The sequence below is a fragment of the Peromyscus leucopus genome, chromosome 9 (genome assembly GCF_004664715.2).
Source record: "Peromyscus leucopus breed LL Stock chromosome 9, UCI_PerLeu_2.1, whole genome shotgun sequence".
Taxonomy (NCBI): domain Eukaryota; kingdom Metazoa; phylum Chordata; class Mammalia; order Rodentia; family Cricetidae; genus Peromyscus; species Peromyscus leucopus.
The window spans coordinates 113,268,466-113,292,019 of NC_051070.1; the positions used below are offsets into that span (position 1 = coordinate 113,268,466).

Here is a 23,554-nt window from a genome sequence, read left to right on the forward strand (position 1 = left end):
CACCTATAATCCTGTAACCCAGAGTCAGAGCCAGGAGAGACGCCACAAGTTCAAGGTCAGTCTGTTCTATACAGCAAGTTCCAGAGCAGCATGGACTAGAGTGAGACCCCGTCTCAAAAGTACACACACACCACCACCACCACCACCACCACCACCACCTCCACCACCACCACCACCCCCCTATGAACACAAAAGAGAGTCTAGATTCTCTTTAGTGAGAAGGCTCCTGAAGTATGTATGCACACGTCACAATAAGAGGCTCAGGCCAAGGGTTTGCCTTTGCTGTTTCTTTTAGCATATACTCATTGTACAAAGCAATGGGTTTCATTGTGGCAACAATTTTGTGCGTATGCCAATGTGCTCGACCATATAGAATCCAGAGGCTGATGTCAGGTTGGGTGTCTTCCTCTCCTGCTCTCCATCTTGATTTTTGAAACAGAACTTCTCATTCAATTTGTAACTCCCCATATTGGCTAGACTGGCTGGCAGGTGAAGCCTTGGGATCCGCTTATTTCCAAGCCCCCTCCCCAGGTCCCGAGGAACAGACACATACTGCTGTGTGCTCACCCGGAGTGTTAGGATTTGACATGGTGCTGGGGATCTTTATGCTTGTATATCAAGCCCTTGACCCACTGAGCCAGGTCCTCTGCCCCCCTCATTGACATTCCTTCAACTACACGTGTGTATATGTGCATGTGTACATGTAAGTGGAGGCCAGAGGACAATCTTGGGGGTACAATCTTGGGGGTACAATCTTGGGGGTACAATCTTGGGGGTACAATCTTGGGGGTACAATCTTGGGGGTACAATCTTGGGGGTACAATCTTGGGGGTACTGTCCCAAGGAATACTATCCACCTTCCCCGAGACAGTCATTAGCCTGAACCTCACCAATTAGGGGGGCCCCACGGATCCTCCAATCTCTGTCTTCCCAGTGCTAGAATTACAAGATCATGTCACTACACCTTGCATTTGTTCTGCGGATCAAACTCAGGTCCACACACTTGCAAGACAGACACTTTACTATCAGAGCGGTCTCCCCAGCCCCTGTGTGTTTCAGATATGAATATAATGTACTTTGATCGTATGCACAGTCTATGACCCTTTTGTGTCCTGTGTCCTCTCCCCCATCACATTCTGTATCTCAAATGTTCTCCTTTATACTCTCGTGTGTGTGTGTGTGTGTGTGTGTGTGTGTGTGTGTGTGTGTGTGTGTGTGTGTATTTTAAAGATTTATTTGTTATGTATACAGTGTTCTGCCTGCACACATCCCTACAGCCCCAGAAGGGGGCACCAGATCTCATTGCAGATGGTTGTGAGCTACCATGTGGTTGCTGGGAATTGAACTCAGAACCTTTGGAAAAGCAGCCAGTGCTCTTAACCGCTGAGACATCTATCCAGCCCGTGTGTTTGTATTTTGACAGGGGCTCGTGTAGTAACTTTACATGGTGCAGTGTCACCTGGGAGGAGGGAATCTTAGTTGAAGAACGACTTTGACCAGCTTGACCTGCAGCCATGTCGATGATAGACTATCTTCATTGACAACTGTTGTGGGAGGGCCCAGCCCACTGTGGGTGGCACCATTCCCCTTGGCAGATAGGTACATAAGCTGGCTGAGCATGAGTCTGTGGGTGAGCCAGTAAACAGCATTCCTCCATGGTTTCTGTTTCAGTTCCTGTCTGGACTTCCCTCGGTGACTGGACTGTGACCTGCAACTGTAAACAAGCCCTTCTCCCCCAGATTGCTTTGGGTCATGGTGTTTACCACAGCAACAGAGGGGCAAGAAACTAGCACACCCTTCCTCTTAGTTAACTGATGAACTGATCTGTCTAGGTTGCTGACTGGGAGATCAACCATTCCTGAAGAAAAGAGGTGTGATGTAGCTTTTAAAACTGTCTGCCTACACAGACTTGAGGCATATAGTTACCTTTTCTCTTTGTGCACTTGCTCATGTGGGCAAAGGTTTAGCTCCTGGTGACTTAAAGATTCCTACAGATAGCTTTGGGCTTAGGGGACCCTCTTCCAATTCTGCATGGCCATTCTCTAAAACCAGGTCTTCCAGGTGGTGCTCAGGCCTTGGGGGAAATTAAGTAAAAACTGGACGTGGAGAGAATGTCAAGTTGAACAAGTTGCTCACTGAGATGGGCTGTAGCTTCCTGTAACCATGCAGTGTCTACCGAAACAAGAGTGTCATTATGAGAAGTTTGCATTCTTAGCTGCTAGAGACTTCTGGGAATGGAAACTGAAGCAGTCGATGGCAATGACCACAGCCCAGAAACTGAAACCACATTCTAATTTTGCACCAAATCGCCAGCTCTGGCTGTTTTCATTGTGTCTGACTACAAGGACTATATTTAGTTGTGTGTAACATAACATCTTTGGAACAGACTGGAACCCATGCAGGCCTTCTGTCATAGTAAAGACACAGCCTCTAGGATCCACAAGCCAATACCACTGCAGGAATGCGAATCAGAGACACTATCGAAGTGGCTCTGAAGGGCAGGGCAAGGGAAGATGAGGAGAACAAAGGGACTCCCCCCCCCCCCGCCCTGTTTTGTGATGTCTAACTATGTTGCTGACTGACCTGGTACTATCTAGCCCAGGGTGGCCTTCAAATTGTAGTAATTCTCTTGTTTCAGCCTCTAGAGTGCTGGGATTACAGGCAGAGAACTTGATTTTTTTTTTTTCCCTTGAGAAAGAAATGTGGACTTACCATTTATGTGAATGCTATGCCAAATCTAGGAATTAACAGTATGTTAAAGAACATGATGGCCAGGCAGTGGTGGTGCACACCTTTATCCCAGCACTCGGGAGGCAGAGGCAGGCGGGTCTCTGTGAGTTCGAGTCTAGCCTGGTCTACAGAGCAAGATCCAGGACAGGCTCCAAAGCTACACAGAGAAACCCTGTCTTGAAAAACCAAAAAGGAACAGATTATAAGGGCAAAACTAATCACTAGTCTTACTGAACTAACGTGCTGTTGGAACTGGTTACTAAGAACTTAAACCTGTTCAGCATTTTCATGAGAAGCTACTCTGAGAAACTCCAGTAGTGAACAAGTCGATTGAAACCCCAGTACGAGTTTAACATGAAACTTTGCTTCTACCCTTTCCTTTTCTTTGTTGTTTCAAAGACACGGTCTCACTCTGTAGTCCTAGCTGGGCTGGAACTCAAGATATAGATCAGGCCAGCCTTGAACTTGTGGTAGTCCTCCTGCCTCTGCTTCCCAAGGGCTGGAATTCCAGGCGTGCACCATTACACCTGTCAGCGTCAAGTTCACCAACAGTCACTCGGATCGGTAGGGAGACTCAACGCGTGTGTAACAACTGTGACTTACCACTTGGCTTTGTATAGGGCATGGATGTAAGTCGTTACTAAAGATGAATAAATGGGGTGCAAGGGGGGGGCAAGATGCCTAAAACGGGTAAAGGTGCTTGCTGCCCAGCCTGATGACTAGTGGGGAGGACTAAGTATTTCAAGTTGTCCTCAGACCTCCGCTCAGGTGTGGTAGCACCTGCGCACGCGTGTGTGTGTGTGTGTGTGTGTGTGTGTGTGTGTGTGTGTGTGTGTGTGTATGCAGAAATACACACACACACACACAAACTATACACAGATGAATAACGACCATGTGAACGAAAGCAGAACGCCTGGGAAAACGGGCTTCAGAAGTGTCTGCTCTGCAACAGATTCAGTCGACCCATCACACCCTTTACTTCAGCCCATGCTCTACGGTAAGGTTGCGCTGGAAACCACAAGCCAAAATTCAGAAAGAAACCCCTGGCCTCCAAGAGGACAGCCTGAGATTGATGGTGGTTTAGCATATACCATAGAAGAAGATCTTTTTAATGCAATTTATTTGAAATGCTTCCAGAAAGTTTAAGGCCATTATACAAAAAGTATTCACTTTTGCCAAAACATTTCCACTCTCTTCTCATAAGCTGACCCTGATGGAGACCTTTTCTCAACTTACTGGCCCGAGTGGCCAGCGGCTCTATAGAGAACACCTCAGGTTTTTCCTCCACCATCCAGGGTCCCTGTCTCAGCTTTCTCTTTGTCTGCAGCAGGTTCATTTGCTAAAATCAGCAACTGGAGAAACAAAGTGGTTTTAAATAAACTTGCAATAAAAAAAAATTCACCACGGTTAAAAATCTATAAATACAGAAATATGCTTTACAGAGTAGAACTGATCATAACATTTGTTTTGAAAAATAGTAAAGTAATCTACCTTGTTTTTCTTTTGGTAACTCTCGTCACACAGCTTCTTTCCATGCACATGGCACATGTATATGATAAAGGGTTAATTTTGTATATTGCTGCTTTTCTGTAAACTTGATAGATGTAGAAATTAACAAAAAGAAACTTTTTGGCAATAATTTAGAATCACTGCTACTAGTGCTGGTGTGGGTATAATTTTGTACAAGTCCCCCAAGTATTTACACTTGCAGGGAGCTGTCTCATGTATTTTGTGAACTCCCCCACCCCCCAAGGTCTCTTTACCATCCTTGCTCTGTAAATCAAGGCTGGAACACAGCACTTTCCAGTTTGGCTAGCTAACTGATCCTAGTTAATCAGAGCTAATGAAATTGGTCTCAGGAGGAATTCATCACCATTCTGATTGCAGCTCAAGAACCAGAGAGGCAACCTCAGGGCCCAGAAGCAGAGCAGGAAACCCCAAGCCCCTCTGGACTAAGGACAGCTTCAGTGGCTCCCGCAGGAGGCTTCGGGGAGGGGGACACATTTCTCACTCCCAAGTCCTTCTCTCAAGTTTTTAATCAGTCACCATCTCCATGTCATACCGTGACCGCTCTGAAACGGGCGTGGCGGGGCAGATGGAACATAAAGCAGACAGGGCCTCCAGATCCCGGCAGATCTTCCCTGGCCCTGGGACTCTCTCCTGGCGTTGGAGGCTGGAAATGGCTCTTCGGGGCAAGTCACTAGCCGTGACAAACAGCTCCCACAGCCACCCCCATTTCAGTTGAAGATTCAGAACTGGCAGGTTCTTTTAGCTTTTTGGTTTTGTTTTCACTACGGAAGTCAGTTTGACCTAGAACTTGGTGTATAGCCAAGGCTGGGCTTGAACTCCAGATCTTCCTGCCTCTGCTCTCAAGTGCTGGGGTCGTAGGCCTGGACCACCAGGCCTGTCCAACAGCTGCTTCCCCCTTGCCTCTTTCTGTTTCACGTCTTCATAGATTATTACATTCAACTCGCACTGGGTGGAACCACAAGGTTCAAACAAAGCTTCCTCCTTTGCAAAGCCAAACCTCAGAAACCCCCAGAGATGTTTTCATGTTTTCTGGCTGAACAACACAGAACCCGAGTTCACTACAAGGGTTGGACTTTGCTGGCTTCACTGCCCGGCAAAGCTCTCTCTAGTCTGGGTCTTCAGCTACTGTGTGGAAGAGCTACAGGAACCCTAGAGAAGCACAGCACAGACGACCTGTCACTGCGGTCCGTGCAAACAGTAGTTTAGAGGTCCTTTCTGTTTTGGAAAAACCCAATAGGACAACTCAGAGTAACTCGTCCAATCCCTCTCCACTCATCCAGACGCATGAGATGGAGCAGCGTGGGAAGGGCGGCCGCCGATTCCAGCTGACACAGAGTGGGTGGCAGTTACAGTACTAGGGACAAGTGCAGACACAAGGGACACATGTGCATGGACACAGAAGTAGTACACGGTGCCTCTCCGAACTGTTCATGTGTGGAATGCGAATACTGTACAGGTAAGACCTGGGCACAGCCCTCCCTCCGTCAGACGCTTTCCTCTGCCCCGCTGTTCACACAGGAGACGGCTGTCTGCTCCATCCGCTCACACTCAAGGCTGACCTCGCTCGTGTCCATACTGCAGTCCGACTCACTGTCCGACTGGTCCATCTGCTCAAGTTTTGTCTCTCCCTGTGGCTCCCCGATCTCGGAGCCAGGCCCCAGGAACCGTCCCTCAGAGTCAAGCAGCCCGGCCTGCCCGGCCGCAGACAGAACTGCCTCTTTGGCTTGGCGGATGCAGTTGAGCCACTGCTGTTTGTTGAAGGTGTCATTGGCTTGTAGTGAGTGGGTCTGACTTTGGGATCCATGTTTGAAACTGACTCGGAAGAAGTTCTTAACTAGAAATGAAGAACACATGAAAAGAGAGTCAATGGGTAGGAGGTATTTGCCAAGGCTAACAATACCACACATGGTGGCACCAAGCCCCGGGGCCCATGCCAGGCACTGCTGTTTACAAAACGTCTCCCTCTGATGCAAGCTCAGTCAGTTCTACCCTGATGCCACTCCCATTGACTAGAGTGACACTGGCCTAGCTCAGTTTTTCTGTAGGGATTGGTTACTACACCTGCCTATTAGAAGCCCTTGGAGAGGACACCGGAGGGGTTGGGAGAGAAAACTGAAGGGGAGAAGAGATGCAGTTATATTTTAATTTAAAAAAAGACCCTATCTTGGAAAAACAAAAAGAGAAATAAGCCTGTCTAATCCATTATTATTATTATTATTATTATTATTATTATTATTAATTTTATTATTATTTGGAGACAGGATCTCACTATGTAGTTCTGGCTGGTCTTGAACTCACTATGTAGACCAATCTAGCCTCAAACTCACAGAGATCCACCTGCTTCTGCCTTTCAGGTGCTAGGATGAAGATCCTAGGTATGCACCACTATCCCAGATTGGTTTTTAGCTTTCTAATCAGCATTAGGAATATTTTACTATCATATACTGTACACTCCATAGGAACAAAAACCGTCATGTCTTAGTTTATCATTAGCACCTAAAACAGTGCTCACTATACAGTGATGCTGACAGAGACTATCATGGCCTCTCATGGTCATTTCCTTTATTAAGTCTTGTGTTAGAGGTGCCCATTGAGTAGCAGGTGAACACACATCACCAGCTCGTCATTCATTTTGCTTTTATTTTTTTCCGAGGTAGGCTTTCACTATGTAGCCCAGGTTGGCCTCCAACTCACAGTCCCATGCTGGGCCATGGCAGCTGGGCTCTAGTTGATTCTTCTTAAGCCTCCTAAGCAACTATACCAGAACAACTACACAACTTTACACTATGCAACTAGTACCCACACAGAGACTGTACGGTATTAAGCACACTTCCCTGTAGCAGTAGGAGACGGAGCCCGGCAGCAAAAGGTGCACCAGCTGCAGTTGCACATGGACGGGCTCATGTACTGTGTGCTACTTGATGCTCAGCGCAATCACAAAAGGGAAGTAGACAAATGGGAAACTGAGGCTCACAGAGGTTGCACTTGATTGCACATCAAGAGTCAGCATTGGGACAGTTTAGCTTCAAGCCTGGGGCTGTTCTCTGCTCCCCAGCCAGCCACTCCTCCCACAGTCCTCTGGTCACCGCAGTCTGCCACCCACACATACTTCTCTCGTTGTTGCTGAAGGCTCCACGCAGGGAGCCGCCCAGCCGCACTTCTCCGTCCTGCAGGTCTTCCAGCATGAGGTCCTTCACAGGGATGGGCTGCCGGTACAACTGGTACCAGAGCTGCTCATTGTGGGTGACAGCGCGAGTGATCACCAGCACCTCTTGGAACAGGAAAACATGTAGTTTCTAGAAGACAAGAGCCCACGTGATTGTCCTGAGCAACAACACAGTAGGTGATGGATTTGTGGGCCTCTGTAGCAAGAGGTCTCTAGGTACCAGGTTCATAATGGATTATGAGTTCATGCTCAAATCTGTTTCTAGGAAAATAGAAGTGGGCAGATTTCATTTCCAGATACATAGATCCACTACCTCAATACAGGTTCCTCTTTCAGGACCCACTGGAGCAAGCCTCTCTACAGATAACTGTAACCAGAACCCTCCTTATAATACAGTTTACAACCTGTTTGTACACACATAGCCTCCAGCTTGACTAAGGGAAAAACAAGGGAATAGAATGAATAGGATAGTGAATAGGAATTAATGATTTCCTGGCTTTGATACAATTCTAAGAGATCAAGTTAATAATAGTCTACAAAGGATGAGACTGTATATCAAATCCTAAGAATAACTCTGTCTTCCCAAACACATAAACACATGTGTTTCTTCAACCACTGGGCTGATCATCAACTTTAACCAGCAACTCTGGCTGGGACCCTGCCTGTCGGAGAGGGAGCTGGGCGCACTGCTGGAGTCAGAGAAAGATGACCAGCACTTTCTTCTCAGTAAGTTCATCAGCACCTGGGTTGGACAGCTTGTGCTTACAGGGTGGATGGCTGATACATGTTATGGGCAAAAAGAAAATCTCAAAAGACAAAGGCATGTCTTAAACCACATCATCAAAGCAAGCTGCCTATGCGGAGCTGGGCAGAAAGATCTTAAAAAATGAAGGCATGCCTCAAAAATCACACAATGAGAGCAAGCTTCCTGCGTGGCACTGGCACATGTCTGTGGTGGTCAGCTCTGAGTACCAGACCGTCTCACAGTTTGGGAATGTTCAGGAGTTAATGATGCAGCACTGATGCTAGACTCTGGCTTTCTGGTGGAAACGTGGGGATGCCAATCCAGGCCTCTTAAAAGAGGCCACCAGCAGGGGGAAGGTAGAAACTCAAGGTTAGGATCTTGATTTGAGAAAGGGAAGCACATTCTACATTATCAGTGATTTACTATCTGAGAGAAAAGCGATCTGTAGGTCTCTACCACACACATTCCACTCACTGCAGAGGCAAAGAACTCTACCAGACCCTGGGTGGTGGGGATGTCTGTCTTAAAAGATGAACTGGGCACACAGCTGTAATCCTACCAGTTGGGAAGTGGAGGTGAGGTACTGTAAATTCAAGGCTAGTCTGGGCTACAAGGTGAGTTTTAGTTTAATCTGGGCCACCTGGGGTTGAAGACTCCGTTTCAAAACAGACACAATGAACAATAACATTTTAAAAAATCATAAAACAAAAGATCATAAAACAGCAAAGCACAAAATCAACAAGTTAAAGGCCCCTCCCTGTCTCCTCCCCAGGTTCCCCCCAGGAGGTAGTGGTGGTAGAAATGTGTTAAAAATATCCCTTTAGTGGAAGGGGAGAGAAGGGGTGGGCTGTTGTATTAGGAACTTTTGTTTCTATTCCAGTCAATCTTCTAGTGAGGCAGCAAGTTTGAACCGGGATAGTCTGGGCAATGTTTTAAAAATACCCGTCACTTCGAAGTCTCTACAGAGAATCAGCTCCTTCTGCTCCCCACTCTTGCACCATTTTCTCCTGACACAGGACTTTGCTCATAATAATGTTCACACCTCTGGCAAGAGCCAAACCCAACCAACCTCCCACTCCGACTGCTGTGTTTACTCTCAGAGCACCTCTTCCTGCCATAGGTCCCTCCAATCCGAGAGGCCTCGGGCCCTGCTGCTGTATGAGAGAACAGGGCTACCTTCTGGGGAGCAGTGCTTCTTCCTGTTTCTCAAGACTTCCTAGAAAGAACTTTCAAGGAACTGAGTGTTCCATCATACATGACAGAGTCCTCCACTGCTTCCTGGAAATCACTTTCTGGCAGTCAGTGACTCTCTCACACATCAGTTCCATGTACAGTAGCTTTAGTGGGTCTCGGTGGTGCCATTACAAATGGTACGGCTGAATCCACAGGAGTCCTCATAAAAAGCTATGTAACATACTCTCTGACAGCGAGGGGTAATTCCAGACTTGCTCACGTAAGCTGAAAGGGTGTCTCTTAAATTATTAAGTTTAATCAACTTCTTCTAAGTTAAATCCTTCTGTGTGTGTGTGTGTGTGTGTGTGTGTGTGTGTGTGTGTGTGTAGATCAGGCTGGCCTCATACTCTCTGCAGCCCTGACGGACCTTGAACTTTAAAATGTTCCTGCTTCAGCTTCCCAAGTGGCTAGGATTATGATCTGTGCCATTAGGTCTGGCTCACTATTTTCTGAAGTCCAAGGAGGACATATAGCATATACCCCAGCTGCTAGGGAGGCTGAGGCAGGAGAATGGCTTGACTCATCCTAGTCTGAAACTAGTCGGGGCAACTAATGGAGACTCTGTTTCAAAATCTAAAAAGAGTAAAGACAAGATGAGGAATGCAGTCAGTGTTAGGGTGCTTGCCTAGTGGCAGTAACCAGGTTAAATCCCTAGCATCACCGACAAATTAGAAAAGCCAGGGTGGAGGGTGGGGGTGGGGTTAGAAGAAGTACCAGGGTAAGGCGAGGAACTACTTACCACACCCCGGTTATTTTTCAGTTCGCCATGACAGCACAGGACCCTTGAGCTGTCAATCAGGGAATCTTTCTGGCCTTCTTCCAAGTAAAGGAGCCGCTCTTTATAATAACGGCATTCTGATTCCCCAGTCTTGGTGTTGATTTCTGCCACAATGCCCTGAATGATGTTTATCTATGGAAACAAAGAAGAATTGTAAAAATGGGGGAAGTAAGCCAACCACCCACAACCACAGGCTCAGAGCCAGCCTCGAGGTACCCAGACACTCCTGCATCTAATGTTGAGAGCTGAGATCTATGTGGCCACTGTGGGAAAGGGGGGGGGGATAAAGTTGTTTTTGTTTTGTTTTGTTTTTGTTTTTGGCAGAGTCCCACACTAAGAAGCTCCGGCTCCTGGAACTCACCATGTAGTTCAGGCTGGCCTCACACTCACAGAGAGCCATCTGCTTACTGTGCACCACAGTTCCCAGCTAAGTTTAATATAGTCTTACCAGATTTTTTAATATAATTTATGCATATATATATTTCTATCCTATACTTACTATGCTGGCTAGTGTTATGTCAACTTGACACAATCTAGATTCATATGGGAAGAGGGAACCTTAATGGAGAAATGCCCTTGCCAGATTGGCTTGTGGGCAAGCCTATGGGGCATTTTCTTGATTAATGATTGATGTGGAAGGGCCCAGCCCACTGTGGGTGGTGCCACCCGTGGGCAGGTGGTCCGGGGCTGTGTAAGAAAGCAGGCTGAGCAAGCCATGGGGAGCAAGCCAGTGAGTAGCACCTCTCCATGGCCTCGACTCCAGTCCTTGCCTCCAGGTTCCTGCCCTGGCTGCCCTCAGTTATGGACTTAGAAGCTGGAAGGTGAAACAAACTCTTTTCTTCTCAAGTTGGTTTTGGTCACGGTGTTTTATCACAGCAACAGAAACCCTAAGACATAAACAAATCTAAAAGTGATGCATAATGCTATCTGAGTGGAAAAGACACAAACTAGTCTTGGGTGCTTAAGAATTTACTTTTATTGTATATCTATAATCCTAACACCGGGGATGCTGAGGCAGGAGGACCATGAGGAGGATGTTTGAGCCCAGCCTGGGTTGCAAGGTAAGTTCCTAGGCCAGTCCATAATGAGGCCCTGTTTCAAGAAACCAATACCAAGCAAACACTCCCCACCAAATGCAAACCAAACGGAACCAAACCACATGGAATGGAACTGACTGGATCCAAATCAAACGGGAGGCACCTGGACAGCTGCTTAATATTTTAACTCCTTAACCTTTCTATGTTTTCGGCAGATGGTGGAATCTGTACATCCCTTTGGAAAAGACCTCAGCAGTAACAGCCATGGCTTCTTACTGGTGAGCCTCTTACTAGTTGCACCTGGACAGGGGAGCTAATCAACACTTGAGCCAATTTTTAGAGATTCCTATAAGTGCCCAGGACACCCAGAAAGTCCTCATCACAGATATAATGGGCTCACTTCCTAATTTAACTCAGAAACTCAACAGCCAGTGTGTCACGTGAAGAGTTACCGACTCAAATCCTACAGTGGCTCTGGGAGCAGTTCTGACTACTTTCACACACAGCTGCTCTCTCTGGTTTGTGGAAAAAAATACCCACAGGCAAAACAACCAGCATCATTCCGCACTCTGAATCTGCTTTAACCCACAAAACAGAGGGTTTTGTATTTGTATCTACCCAGGACTGCCAGGCTCTGGCTTTTTGTGTTTTGTTTTGTTTTACACCAGGTCTTGAGGGAGATTTATTCTGCACGGTTGCAGAGAGTCCTCGTTACATCAAGTAGACGGCCAGTAACGAACAGTCACGGCAGTTGTGCGTTTAAAACATGCAACGGTTCAAACTGAAGGCAGGAAAAGACTGAGAACTACAACTGTCAGGAGCCAATAGAGCCTGGAATTCGCCCTGTCCGTCCAGTCACTGTGACGATGCCACCCACTCATCAGCTCCTGACATGAACCCAGGGCAGCAGTGCTCACTGAAGCTGCATCAATAGCAAGGCTGCTTTATGGGGGATGTTGGCAGGATCATTCTCTGGCTGCCATCATCTTGGGGTTTTCGTTTGTTTGTTTGTTTGTTTTGTTTTGTTTTTCAAGACAGGGTTTCTTTGTGTTAATGGTCCTAGCTGTCCTGGAACTCTCTTTGCAGACTAGGCTGGCCTCAAACTCACAGAAATCCTACAGCCTCTGCCTCCGGTGTGCTGGGATTAAAGGCGTGTGCTCCCATTGCCCGACACAATCCTTAGATCTTAAACTGTTAAATATCTGGGTAGTCAAAGGTCTGTTTTAAGGAATCCTCTTTGGTAGTGTATGTCTCTAATCCCACCCAGTACTTGGGAGGCAAAGGCAGGAGGAGAGTCAGAAGTTCAAAGCCAGACTCTGCCACAGGAGACCTTGTCTCAATTAGTCAATAAAATAAAATAAGGAAGCTGAGCAGTGGTGGCACACACCTTTAATCCCAGCACTCAGGAGGCAGAGGCAGGCAGATCTCTGTGAGTTCAAGGCCAGCCTGGTCTACAAAGTGAGTTCCAGGACAGCCAGGGCTGCAACACAGAGAAACCCTGTCTTGAAAAACCAAAAATAAAATAATTTAAAAAAATAAATAAAATAAGGAAGTTCTACCACCTTCTCAAAACACCATTAAGAAATCCTAGTAATGATGAAGTAGTTTATACCTGTACTGAAAGCCAGCCCTATCTTTAGGTCTAGTCACAGGGGTGAACGGAATCAACTCCCTTGGTGTAGAAGAGATTTACTCAATAGTCTGTTTTTTTCCTTTGCATGGATAAGGAATTTATTCAGGATGTGTGGCCATGATAATTGTGGTACTACGGATTTTTGTGTTTATCAAACACATCCATAATGTGCCCAACAGTACAGGGATAAAGAGATTCAATCCGGGGTCTGCTACATGGGTTGTGAAAAGGAGAGGGGAAATACACACTCAACTGAGTACATGGACATGTAGAAGCTTTGCAGACATTTCCAAATGTGAGCTTAACATGCTTCATGCCCAGACCTGCCCTGATCATCAGGTGCAGGCACAACTTTTGAAGGCTTTACACTTCATGCACAAGGAAATGGGTAACTAGCCTATGCCCTCGTGTTGCACACAATCATTCTTTGCTATTTGTTTTTAAACTCAAACCAGCTCACTTAAAAAAGAGGGCAGTATGCTTTAAATGCTGTGTTTTAAAAAGGAGAAATCTGTACAGTAAAAACTGAACATAGGCTCACATGAGTCACACAAGTAGTTATCGAAAGTGGCTGGGGCTCCCCGCTGTTTGTACGCCTGCAGACAACTAGCCTATGCTCTTCCCAGCAATAAAGACAGACATGACCAAGTGACAGGGACCTCATCCCCAGTGCCTGTGATCCCGCTCTGTGCTGGCAACAGGGCCCTGTCAGACACTGCATGCCTCATGAATCAGGAGTCTGTCTTCTCTCTTCTTCATCTCTATGCAGAGGCTCCTGGGCCAGCTTTGTAACAGTGAGGTCTCACCACAAAGCTTGTCTGTAACAAGACAGCTCTCTGCAATTCCCAAGGCAAGAGGGGCTCAAAGACAGGACTAGCTCTCCACTTCATTGAACAGGACTGGAAAGCAGCAGATACAGAATTTGGAGCTACCTCACAGGTTATGAGTGTTAAGTGAGACACAGCAGTCTGGAAGGCGATTATATAAAGTCCACTTACTGAGTGTTTGTGACTATACTATTGTTACTACTGACAATAATTAAGCTCTTCTCTGGGAGATGGTTGGCTTATTCAGCAGGTTCAGGCTTCTGATTCCCAAATTACCTACATAAATGTTCCTATTACTGTGCCTGTTCAGAAACGAGTCTTCTGAGTTGATCTTTCAGGTCCTCATCACTCTACCACCACCTTTTCTTTTCTTTTAAAAAAATTGTGTGTGTGTGTGTGTGTGCACGTGTGTGCGTGTGTGTGTGTGTGTGTGTGTGTGTGTGTAGGCACGTGTGTGCCCTGTTACCCAAGTGGAGGTTAGACAACATTCAGGAGCTGGGTCTCTTCTTCCGAAGCATGTTCTGGGGATCAATTTTAGGTCACCAGGCTCATATGGCCATCTTATTAGCCTTCTTTTTGATGTTGTTTTTTTGTTTTGTTTTGTTTTGAGAAAGGGTTTAGGTCTGCTTCAGACTGGGGTTCAAATCAACTCAAGAGTTTTCCATGTCATGTAATTAAGTAGAGTTTTCTAAATAGTTAGGATTCAGGGTTTATCACTATTCCTGAACACATGACTGTTGAACAGAAATCCAAGATGGTCTAGATGAAAGGAATGGGGAGGCAGGGGAAAGGAAGTCCAGGCTCAAAGTTGTGAAAAACCAGATTGGGGGTGGTGGTGGTAAGTCTGGTACAGTGATATATACCTGTAAACCCACAAAGAGCTGGGTTACAGAATGCCCTCAAACTTGGGATCCTCCTGCTCGTCTAGTACATAAAGCACAGACACTCATCCTGCCCATGCTCAGTAAACATTTGCTGATGAGGGTACAGTGGTAACTAGAAGGCTGATCGGGCACCCTACTGCACTGGGTACAGACGGGAGTTAGATCTTTCTTTCTTTCGTTTTTTTTTTTTCAAGACAGGGTTTCTCTGTGTAGCTTTGGAGCCTGTCCTGGAACTCACTCTGTAGCCCAAGCTGGCCTCGAACTCACAGAGATCTGCCTGGCTCTGCCTCCCGAGTGCTGGGATTAAATGCGTGCGCCACCACGGCCCGGGAGCTAGATCTTAAACAGATGTCTTTTCACAAATAAGCTTTGGGTTAGCCAGAAGCCAATTCCCATTTTCTCACTAAATAAAACTTGTTAATTTAAAATCCCCACAAGGATCTTAGTTCTCACATTCTGCAATTCTACTACCAGATTAGAGTGGTATAAAAGCCATTAAGAGCAGTGTAAAAACTGAGCTGGGTGTGGTAGCACATACCTATACTCCTAGCGAGCATTTGGGAGGCTAAGACTGGCCACCAGTTTGAAGCCAGCCTAGGCCTGTGTTAAACAAACACACATGCACACATACACACAATCGATAACAGAAGTTTTAGAACCAAATGGATCTTACTTAAGCTCCTTTCTGTAAACATGTTGTTTTATGGGTAAGGAACTGGAAACAAGTAAGGAAAAGTAACTCCTCCCCCCCCCCCCCCCCCCCACACCAAAGTCCGATGGTAGTTCCAGGCCTGGAACCCAAGATTGCTGGGCCCCATGCATACACTACCTACTGACCCAACCCTAGCCATTATGGAAGAGAAAAAGAAACAGGCAAACTCACAGCTTCTTCCAAGTGCTGTTGGTCTGGATTGTCATTTGGCGTGTGTCTCAGGATTTCTCGAAGGAGCAGAGGGTACTTCACTAGGCGGCTCCTGGGAATATCAAGGAAATTCCAGAGATCTAGTTTCCGGCTGAAGGGGGATTCTAAGCAGCGCTGAAGGAAATCCTGGACTCTGTGGTCTTGCTTTTTGTGGTCCAGGAGGGCTTTGGCAGCAACCTGATTGCTGCAGTAGCTGTCATAGGAGCTGAGACATGGCAGCTGAGAAGGAGACACAAAGGGAAGGTTGGGTGTCAGCGTCACTGCTATGACCGGCCAGGCTGGCATCACTTGGGAATGAACAAACACCACATCCGTCTCCAGACCCGGCCGGCCCTCGTTCCTTTATCTGCAAGGGTGGTAGAAACTAACCAGTGTCGTCTTCAGAATGATAGACAAGACACAACAACGTCACTTTCTTAGTTGTACAATCACTCTTTAAAGATCCCTATCAAAACTCAGTAGCTTTGTCTAGTGACTTAAGCTAGAAAAAAAACAATCGGTATTGCAGATGCCTACAGAACAGGGTTTTGTTGTTTATTTGTGAACCCAAGGCCTCATGCATGGCTTGATGCTCTACCACTGAGCTACACCCCAGTCTCAGAATCTTCCTGACCCTTTCCAAGCCACTCATTAAGACAGAAACTACCAATTTATTTCATTGTATGTATATTTTTTGGTGTTCATATGTGTTTGGAGGACAAGAGACAAGCTTGGCTATCATTCCTCAGGTGCTAAGAACATTGTTTTTAAATTGTGTGTGTGATATATATGTCTGTGTAGATGATGTGTATATGTGGTGGGGAGGGGGGAGGGTGCCAGAGGATGGCCGTAGGTATTGGTCTTCATCTTAGACAGGTCTCTTTGTCAATGGTTACTGGTCTGAGAACTCCAGGCTTGCTGGTCTGCAAGCTCCTGGGGATTCTCCTATTTCTTTATCTGCATTAGTGTTTTGCCATGGGTTTTGGATTTCCTGGAACTGGCCTTACAGACAGTTTCAAGCTGCCATGCGGGTGCTGGGAACTGAACCCAGGTTCTCTGGAAGAGCGGTCAGTGCTTTTAACCACTGAGCAATCTCTCCAGCAGATTCTCCTATTTCTACCTCCCATCTCCCTGGAGCAGCACTGGGATCACAGACACGTGACTGTGCCTGGCTTTCCACGGATTCTAGGAATTCAAACACAGATCCTCACCTTGATCTGCAAGCACTGTGCCTACTGAACCATCTCCTCGGAACCCCTTTCTTTGTCCTTTTCTTTCTTTGAGACAGGTTTTCTTTGCATAGCCCTGACTGTCCTGGAACTCGCTCTGTAGATCAGGCTGGCCTCAAACTTACAGAGATCCTGGCTCTGCCTCCCAAATGCTGGGGTTAAAGGTGTATGCTACCACCACCTGGCCTGCTTTCTTAATTTTTAAAAATTGATTTAATTTTAAGAATCTTTTACTTTTGTGTATGTGTGAGCATTTGCTTGTCTCTATGTGTATCACATGTGTGCTGGTACCTCTGGAGGCTAGAAGATGGTGTCAGGTCCCCAGGAAAAGGAGTAGTTACATGCAGTTGTGAGCCACCCTATGGGAGTTCTGGAAACTGAACTGTGGTCCTCTAGAATGGGAGCAAGCAAGTTTAATCACCAGCCACATCTCCAGCCTAGCTCCTTTAATCTTTTGAAGCAGGATCTACTTTTAGGATTATTTAAAGAGACTTATCTAGAAGACTCAGTGGCATACACAGAAACCAAGGGTCAAACTCACAAGCTGGGCTTTTGTGTTGCTCAGTACAGGCATTTCAACATTTGTTTAAGACTACATGATAACAAGGTGCCCCAATTATTAGGGACCAATAGTACGATTAGGGAAAACAATAAGTTGTAGGAATTATTTATTAAAATCTTCTAAATGAGCTCTGGCAGGCCAGGAAAGGATTTCTGGCACCATCTTCCGGATCACATCACACTATCATGCAAGAATAGTTTCAGCTTTAAGACTGGAACGTGTGAAGCCCACTGCCTTCATTCCGTGACATGCCCATCGGTCACATTGTGTGAATAACCACATCAGAGACTCCAGCAAAGAGCTTCTCATGCCGCTCTGCTACCCCCCACCCCCAGGAGCGCCTTAGGCTGACATGCCAGGGCACAGTCATCCTCGGCAGTAACATGCAGCCAATGGCCCAGCTGCATGGCTCTCTTCTGGAAACCAATGAAGAGACTGTGTTCACCAAGACATCCCCTCTGTGGCGTTCAATGTGGGACAGTGACAAAGGCCTCTTTTGTTTCTGCACGCTCAGGATTTCGCATCGCACCCACTCAACAACAAAGTCTGTACTCTGGGTGAGCAAACAAACGAAAGGTCGGTGGATTGTGAGACCAGAGAAGAGTGGATGGTTTGGGAGCAATGTTCACAAAGAAAATGGCAGGGTCAAAAACAAACCAAACCAAACCAAAACTCTGGGGGTGGCGGCTCACACCTATGATCCTAGCACCAAAGAATCGGAGGCGGGAACTGATAAAAGTTCAAGAGCAATCTGAGCAAGCTCAAGACCAGCCTGGACTACACAGTGTGATCCTGTCTCAAAAGTCAAACAAAAAAGTGGTCAGAAATGGCACCTACTGCTAAGCCTGAGGGCCTGAGCTTGATCTCCAGGCCCTGGGAGGAACCAGCTCTCATGAGTTAACCTCTGATTTCCACACACAAGAGAACAGGCTCCTACAAGTCGTCCTCTGGGCACACATAGGCCCCCCCACATATACAGACACATAAATAAATACATGGAAAAGCAGCAACAGCAAAACCCAAAGGAACAGATCAACAAAAACACGAGAGGTAGCATCTGAAGTTTTTAAATGTCCTGCCACTACTTTTTCGCTTAGTGAAATTATTTCCTCATCACAGAGTAGAAAAAGTTGCCAGAAAAGTAATATTTAAGATTCATTCCTGAGTTTAATGCTTCTTGGAAATGTCTTCCTTCCTTCACTTTAACATACACACACAAAACAAAACAAAACAAAACAAAACAAAACTGCTCAACCATATACTTTGAAGTACTGATAACTGGTATTACCCCCACCCCCCAGATGGGATGCTTGCGATTTAGATTTTCAGAATGAGTTCAAAAGCACCTCAGACTCTCTTAATTTCATTTCCACTCCCTCGCCTTTTTAAAGACCTGGAAATGACCCATGCTTGCATTAAGTAGAAGCAAATCAGCAGTAACAATCAGATATGAACTACCAAGGAACTCTGGCCACACTGTCCAATGGGCCATTACTTTCTCTGATCCTTCCACCTGCTACCATGGCAACAGCTAAGCTCTGTTCTTTTGTTCACACCCGACAGGGTGCTCATTTCCTGCGCATGACTCAAAATGCATACAATCTGATTTGCAAATATATTTGCACGCTCTTTAAAAATGAGGTAGAGCCTTGGTGGTTAAAAACAAAATAAAAACAAAAACAAACCTCCCCCCCCAAAAAAAAAAAAAAAAAAAACAGAATCTGGAAATGCAGCATCAGGTTCAAAAACAAACTCAGACAGCTGTTTGTGACTCTACCTCAGTTTCTCCACTCACAAATCTGTGTAAGAAAGGTCTTTCCCCCGCTTAAGGAGACAAGGCAGAGAAAACACACAGCACAGAGCTTACTCTCTGTTAAGAAGTGGTAAGCAGCCGGGTGGAGGTGGTGCACGCCTTTAATCCCAGCAGAGCCAGGCGGATCTCTGAGTTTGAGGCCAGCCTGGGCTACAGAGTGAGATCCAGGACAGGCTCCAAAACTACACAGAGAAACCCTGTCTTGAAAAACAAAACAAAACAAAAACAAACAGAGAGAAGTGGCAGTCACTCCCCACTGTGACTATCTGCTGTTTGTCTGTTGTTGTTGTGCCGTTATTGTTTAAGATACTGTCTCACTGGAGCTCAGAGCGAACAGGTGTGCCATGGCCGGAAGATGCCATTTGGCTGCTTATTTCCCCGTCATCTGACTCTCCGTCCTCTTTTCTTCTTACCTGGTGTTCTCTCCCCTAGCCTTGAGTACCCTACAGCCCAGCCTGATCTTGAACTCACTATAAAAACAGATGGCTTTAAACTCTTGATCACTTCCCAAGCTCCCCCTTATCAATTCTCTTTTTAAAAAATTTATTATTGTAATTATGCATGTGTGCGTGTGCAGGGTGGGATATGTGCATGTGATTGCTGGTGCCCCTGGAGGCCAGAACCATCTCAGCAGCTCTGCGGCCCCCTAAATTCTTGATAATCTGTTTAAAGGAACACTGAGTCATCTAACACTTAAGGGGAGGAGTGGATCAGGACAGGTTTTAGACTACAGCTGAGCAAGTAGCTCTCTGCAGCTCTGGCTGTCTGTACAAGATCTGCCTAAGACTGGGCCCTCCGCATTTCTTCACGGATGGGGAGGGTCCACGAGGCTCCGCTCCTTCCTGAGGGCCTATTGGCAGTTCGTGGTTGGGGGGGGGGGAGTCAATGGTATAGCCATTGGTAAACTGCCCAGGCTCTTGAGAATGACCTCTCATTCAGGCTTATGCGAGCATCTCTGACTTGTTGGGAAGCAGAAGGGTTTCAGTGGAGAGGGGGTGGGTAAGAGTGGGGGACACGGGGTAAAAACCACTAAAATTCATTATATGTATGGAACCATCAAAGAATAAAAGATGGAGAAATTTAAAAGGCCCACATGTATGTGTATCATATGTGCATATGTATACATACGTATAAGTATATATGGGAAGCACTTTTTTCTTTTTTTAACATATAATTTTTTATAAACTCCCCCCAACATAAAAAATGTCAGAATAAACCTGGATTCTTACTTCCATGTGCCCTTTCTCTCCCTTTGGAATTAAAAATTAACTAGGACCTAAATTAAACAGGAGTACTTTCTGCCTTGGAGAGCTTATAAATTATTTTATTACTGAGACCAGTCACTTGGGACATTGTTTCTTTGTGACAGGGAAGGCTGGCTCAAACAGGATGACCCACTAGGAAGGGGACTCCCACCCTCTGTAACCAGGGCAGCTCCCCAAAGATGCCCTCTGTTTAAAGCCTTCAAAGTATAAGTTCATGGATTCATTCTAAGGTCAAAGGCCCGGCTGATGCTGTCCTGGGGGCTTACTCGTTCAAAAGGGTTTTTTTTTTTTTCCTTGCGGGAAAATAAATCAATTTTCCATGGATTGAATGGGCTCTGACTTTTCTCATTCAGTGTCCAGTGAGATATTTATTTTGCTCTGTTAAACAGAGTAGAACTCCAACAGATTCACCCCTTGGTGTCCAGTCCTTACTCATGCCAACACACCTGCGGTTAAAAGAGGAAAAACACTTAACCGCTTTTTAAGGACCATGTCTCATGAAATCTGGCAACAACAGGCTGCTTGTTTCCTTTCAGGCTGCTCTTCGAGCTTTAGGTCCCCACTAGATGCCCGGAGGGTCCAGACAGCAGCAGACTGGCGTGACCACACTTCCTCTGGGCATGTACGGAGCATGACTGTTAAAGCCTTCGCCAGATCAAGCTAACCTCATAACACAAGTAACAAAAGTGTATTTCAGGGGAGAAAAAAAGTGGATAAGGCAAAATCCTCAAGCTTGAGTCTGAAACAATGTCATAATCTGCACGCAATGCTTAAAGGAACTGTGTCGTCCTAAATTAGTATGTCTTAAAGTGTAGAGCAGGAACTCTGGTAACTCTGAGGTGTTCTTGCTCCCCGATTAGGGAGTCCACAGACTGAGGAAGTTTAAAAAAACACTGATGCAGACCTTCTCATTAGACCACCTCTGACTCTAGTGGACCCACACTCTTTCCACAGGAATGTCTTTGTGGGTTGAAGAAGTTTAAAACAATACCATGACTTACAATACGAAGTCAAAAGTTTGAGATGAATGGTCTCTCCTGAAATATTGAAGCACCTTGTCTAAATTATTCAGCTTAGAACATTACTTGTCTCTCAAATGTTCTTGAGATATTTCAGCCTCGGGACTAAAATTGACTTCTGAACTAGAGCCAAGTCCTGGGAGTCTCCAAAGGTTCCAGATCATGGCAGTAACTGAGAGGCATCAGGTCAGACACCAATGTTAAGATTTATTTATTTATTTATTTTTTTGGCACATCCATGTGACATCAATGAGAATCTGAAGGTTAGAAACAAATTTACCTGGAAAGAGAGACCACTCAAGACAGCAGGATTTAAATCTGTTTGACATTATCTTTGCACTCCCTGCCTATTGTCCTGAAATTCTGGGTGGATCGGAGGGATCAAGAGATATAATTTTGGCCTGGAAGAAGTCATTAAAGTTATCTGCTTTCATTACCTGCTTCATAATAAATACAAACATCTAGAACTGGAAGGGAGCATCCAAGCACTCACTGGAGAACACAGATGGGCAGACAAGAGGGAGTGGTCGGGATGGTGGCAAAATAGCATATGCTTTGTCTAAGCGCATGACGCAAACGGACATTACATCCTCAACGGAATAAGAATTCAGTATGAGGACCATACATTTATGAGCCCTAACCTAAGGCCCCATCTTTGTTCTTTAAGAAAGAGAATCAGTTTTGTTGGATAAAGGTCTGTCTGTATACCCAGAAGTTACTTAGGACCAGAACTATATGTTCTAAATACAAGCAACATGTCCTCATTACCTTGTTTGTAAAACTACATTTAGACAAGGGATCCCACCTGCCCCCTCCCTCACACAGTACTGGGCATCAAACCCAAGGCCTTGTGCATGCTAAGCAAGAGCTATCTACTTTCAGTGATGAACGAGAGTGTCAGGCCAGGCCTGGTGGCATAGGTCTATAAATCCTGCTACTTGGAAGGCCGAGGCAGGAGTATCGCAAATTCAAGGCCTGCCTGGGCTGCAAAATGAGTTCAAGGACAGTGTGGGCAATTTAGTGAGAACTTGCCTCAAAATAAGGGGAAAAAGAAGGCGGGATGGAGCATGGAGATATACAGGTCAGTGGTGAAGTTCTTGTATAACATGTGCTGAGGGAAAAATGAATATGTTGATTTTAAACTTAGAGTAGAAATGGTGGTAATTTAAGTGGCCCAATAATCTACTAGAGCCAACACAATCGAGTGCCATTTTATTTCATGTGAAACTAATAATAGTTTCATGTGCATTTTTAATTTACTTCATCGCAAAAATGCCATGTTTTCTTTAAATGCAATAAATCTGCAACAAGAAAAATTGTTTCCATGCTTTGAAGACATAAGACCTCAATATATTAAAAATTTAACATTTTATCTGACATGATAACCAGTATTTGCCAACAAGGGAAAAGTCCAGGTAAGGTGAAATCTATCTTCAAACAAGACCAGAGAAGATTTCTTACCCAGCCCACGAGGATGGGACCAACATGCTCTGTCGAGCCGTCAGGCTTCCGAACGTCTCGAAGCTGAGTAAGGAGTTCTGGAAGAAATAAACGGAATGCCCATTTTGTTAGACATTCAAATACGAGCAGGGTGGAAGAAGGTTCTGGGCCACTCACATTATTATGCAATCACAGTTTTGCTCTAAGACAACTCAGTTAAGGCTACAAGTTATGACTCGTCTGGGACCAAAACTGTACCTTCATGGAGGGGGATTAGAGAGTCCAGTGTTCCAAAAATTTGATTCAGTTCTTGTTCTGTCATTATGGAGAGTTTCAGCATGGGGTCATGGTAGGCCTGCAGAAAATAGGCAAGAGATGGACACAAATACTGAAATTCAGAGGACTCCTGAGAGGTGCTTTACAATAAATAAAAACCGGCTTCCGACAATTTCTCCCATCATGTATGGAAACAGCAGAGAGGTGTGGCTGGAAGAACAGAGAATCCGGTTCTGCCTTCAGCCTTTGTGGCTACTGATAAACTAAGGTAGTTTTCCCCCCAAGCTCTTCTACACTTCAGTATACCATATATCTAGGAAGGAGCAAAAATCCCATGTGGAGAGCAGTCTGGATTGTTACAAAGTTCTAAGAGTCAGCAGGAGCCTACACTTTGAACAACCTCCCACTTTACTCAAAATTAGCTAACTGCAGGCTTTTTCAATTAAGCACATATCTAAAAGAAAAGAAAACTGGTTGGACTCTTCA

The 23,554-nt window shown here is 45.7% G+C and overlaps 1 protein-coding gene across 5 annotated transcripts in view; it reads right to left on the minus strand.

The window, feature by feature from the left end:
* Nucleotides 1-3,833: 3,833 nt before the first annotated feature.
* Arhgef3 (Rho guanine nucleotide exchange factor 3) overlaps nucleotides 3,834-23,554 on the minus strand; it is a 283,414-nt gene continuing 263,693 nt past the window's right edge. For all 5 annotated transcript variants that reach the window (XM_028882410.2, XM_037208765.1, XM_028882411.2 and 2 more), the window contains 6 exons: nucleotides 23,051-23,147; nucleotides 22,814-22,890; nucleotides 15,447-15,704; nucleotides 10,144-10,314; nucleotides 7,370-7,556; nucleotides 3,834-6,094 (listed from right to left, as the gene is read on the minus strand). In XM_028882410.2, coding sequence (XP_028738243.1) covers nucleotides 5,745-6,094; nucleotides 7,370-7,556; nucleotides 10,144-10,314; nucleotides 15,447-15,704; nucleotides 22,814-22,890; nucleotides 23,051-23,147 — 1,140 coding nt within the window. In that variant the 3' untranslated portion in view covers nucleotides 3,834-5,744. The remainder of the gene's footprint in view (nucleotides 6,095-7,369; nucleotides 7,557-10,143; nucleotides 10,315-15,446; nucleotides 15,705-22,813; nucleotides 22,891-23,050; nucleotides 23,148-23,554) is intronic.